The 2,289-nt window shown below is 42.2% G+C and overlaps 1 protein-coding gene across 1 annotated transcript; it reads right to left on the bottom strand.

Annotated features, from left to right (window-relative positions):
* Positions 1 to 324: 324 nt before the first annotated feature.
* Positions 325 to 1,239, bottom strand: LOC143402231 (putative vomeronasal receptor-like protein 4). Its single transcript, XM_076859625.2, has one exon. It carries the CDS (start codon positions 1,237 to 1,239, stop codon positions 325 to 327), a length of 915 nt encoding a protein of 304 aa, XP_076715740.2.
* Positions 1,240 to 2,289: the final 1,050 nt, after the last annotated feature.

Genomic DNA, 2,289 nt, shown 5'->3' with positions numbered 1-2,289 from the left:
ATATATATATATATATATATATATATATATATATATATATATATATATATATCAACAGAGTCTGGGATTTAAAAAAGAAGTAAAACAAGCAAACATACAGGGTCCTAGGAGAGATAGAAGATCATCCATAGCCAGATTCAGATGACATCTCTCACAGGACTCCACAGAGAGATAGAAGAAACACACTACACCACCTGCCTATGGCAGATGTCATGGGACTGTCACCAGATCTGGGGTACGGAAATGAGCCTCTCTGTGATTCAGCTACCCTTACTTGATTTTCCCATTACATACAGCAACACAAAACTAAGAATGGTTTCAAACTTACTTATTGAAAATCATTGAAATAGACAGGTGCCAACATTCAGCCAAGTGTCCTTCCCTGTGAATCAGCACAAGTGGACTGAGGACTGCATATCCCAGGTCCACAAATGCTACAGCACTTACTTCTATGAAATTATTCTCTAGGGAGAAAGTGACATATAAAGACATAAAACAATTTGTCCAATAGAAGAGGAGAAAGCAGAGCATCAGAAGGAGGACACTCTTTGCAGCCTTCACCTCAGGGGGGGTTCTGTGGAGGAGCTTGGAGGTCTGAAGGTGGAGCACCTGCTGGTGGTGCTTGTGGAGGAGGAAGACCATGTGGCCACTGGTCCAGCCCATAATACTCTGGAACACCGCATCTCGAAGGACCATGAGAACAATAAAAATCCATCCAATTGTCCAGTTTTGTGATTGAAAATAACAGACATTATCACTTCTAATAACTTCTGATGTGTTCATGCTTCTGATGTGTTTGATATAAAATGGTAAGTTCATGCTTATCACGGAATTGAGAATCCAAAAGAAGAGCAACAAGGGAAGCAGGTGCCAGGCTGACCTGGGCTGCAGCCTCCTCCACCTGGAGGCTCTGGGGCTGATGGTGATGGCCTGGACCACTGTGAGGAGACTGGTGGTGCAGATGGACAGGCCCCGGGCCACCCTGCTGAGGTAAACCACCACCTTACAGGCTATATCATCTATGAGGCTTCTCAACCCCAAACTGGATACTGTCCTTGGCATGCCTCTAGTAAGAAGTGTTATCATGTTTGTAAAAGCCAAGTGGATGAGAATGAGGTGGATAGATTTCATGGTGCTTCTAAATAAGACCATATAGTTCACAAGAACAAGGACGTTCCCCACAACTCCAAGTCCTATTAGAAACACAAAGATAGTCCCCTTGACAACATTCAACACCATTTCTTAATTCAGGCAGATATGCTTGGACGTAGGAACACCTTTTGAAGAAAGAAACATTAATGATAATACGTATCTGCAAAGAAATATTTCACAGCTGAAATTCCCAGAGTGTAAAAGCAGTCAGTTTATTTGTAATGGTGCAGATTTTGTTCAAAATAATATTTCATTTTCTGTAATAGTTTGAGGAACATTCTACATCATTTAAAACACCATCTTGAGGACTATTATTCAGAACAATAAATTGTTAACCCTGAATTTTTATAAGCTCCATATCATCAATAACAAGCTTGGATGTGTCCTTGGTTTCCCATCTATGTTCAACCTCAGCATGGATACATTAAACCTGTACTCCTCCAATCAGAGTTCTCCCTGTTCTTTATAAATTTCATTCTATATATTCTTATATTGCAATGCAAAAGTTCTAGATCATGCTTGGTCTTTCATCCCCCCAATATCCCATGCACAAGAAATTTTTAAAGTCCAGTTGCTTCAACGTCTTTAACAAATGTAAATATGTCCACATTTCAATTTCTGCACGGTCTGTTGCTTTGTTCAATGTCCCCTTCTATCTCTTATTTGGATCAGCACCACAACTCTGGGTTCACTTTTGCATCACGGTTTTCCATCTTTGATGAGGAGAGCTTCCCTCTGTGTTCTCCTACACACAACAGGACTCTGTGGTTTCCCTGCTTACTAATACTCAGAGAGTCTCTGCAGTTCTCTGTTGAAACCAAACTCCAAAACCTTTACAGATGGAATCAACAGGTAAAGTCGAACCTGTCCAAGACATGAAGGAATGAAATCAGATTATGGACGGCATGCAGCTAGCAAGGGTGCTCACATGAGCCATGGAATACTGCCCTGCCAGGCTCTGCAGCCAAGGGCTGAGTTCCCACTGCTGACCTCAAGGACCTCTAAGAAAAGCCTGGGTCTGTTCTGCATGTGACGGTGTTTATCACAGGGTCTGCTGTGGGACCACCTGCTGTATGCTGCCAGGAGATGAGTCAGTGTATGAATTAGGAATCCCCAGGAAGCCTCCTGGTGGAGAAG

Source organism: Callospermophilus lateralis, chromosome 6, assembly GCF_048772815.1.
Source record: "Callospermophilus lateralis isolate mCalLat2 chromosome 6, mCalLat2.hap1, whole genome shotgun sequence".
Lineage (NCBI taxonomy): Eukaryota > Metazoa > Chordata > Mammalia > Rodentia > Sciuridae > Callospermophilus > Callospermophilus lateralis.
Note: the sequence above shows the minus strand (reverse complement) of the source record. Positions and strands in the feature narration are given on the sequence as shown.

What these genes read in the sequence shown, in the direction of transcription:
- LOC143402231 (XM_076859625.2), bottom strand. Translation starts at nt 1,239, where the DNA reads ATGGTGTTGAATGTTGTCAAGGGGACTATCTTTGTGTTTCTAATAGGA.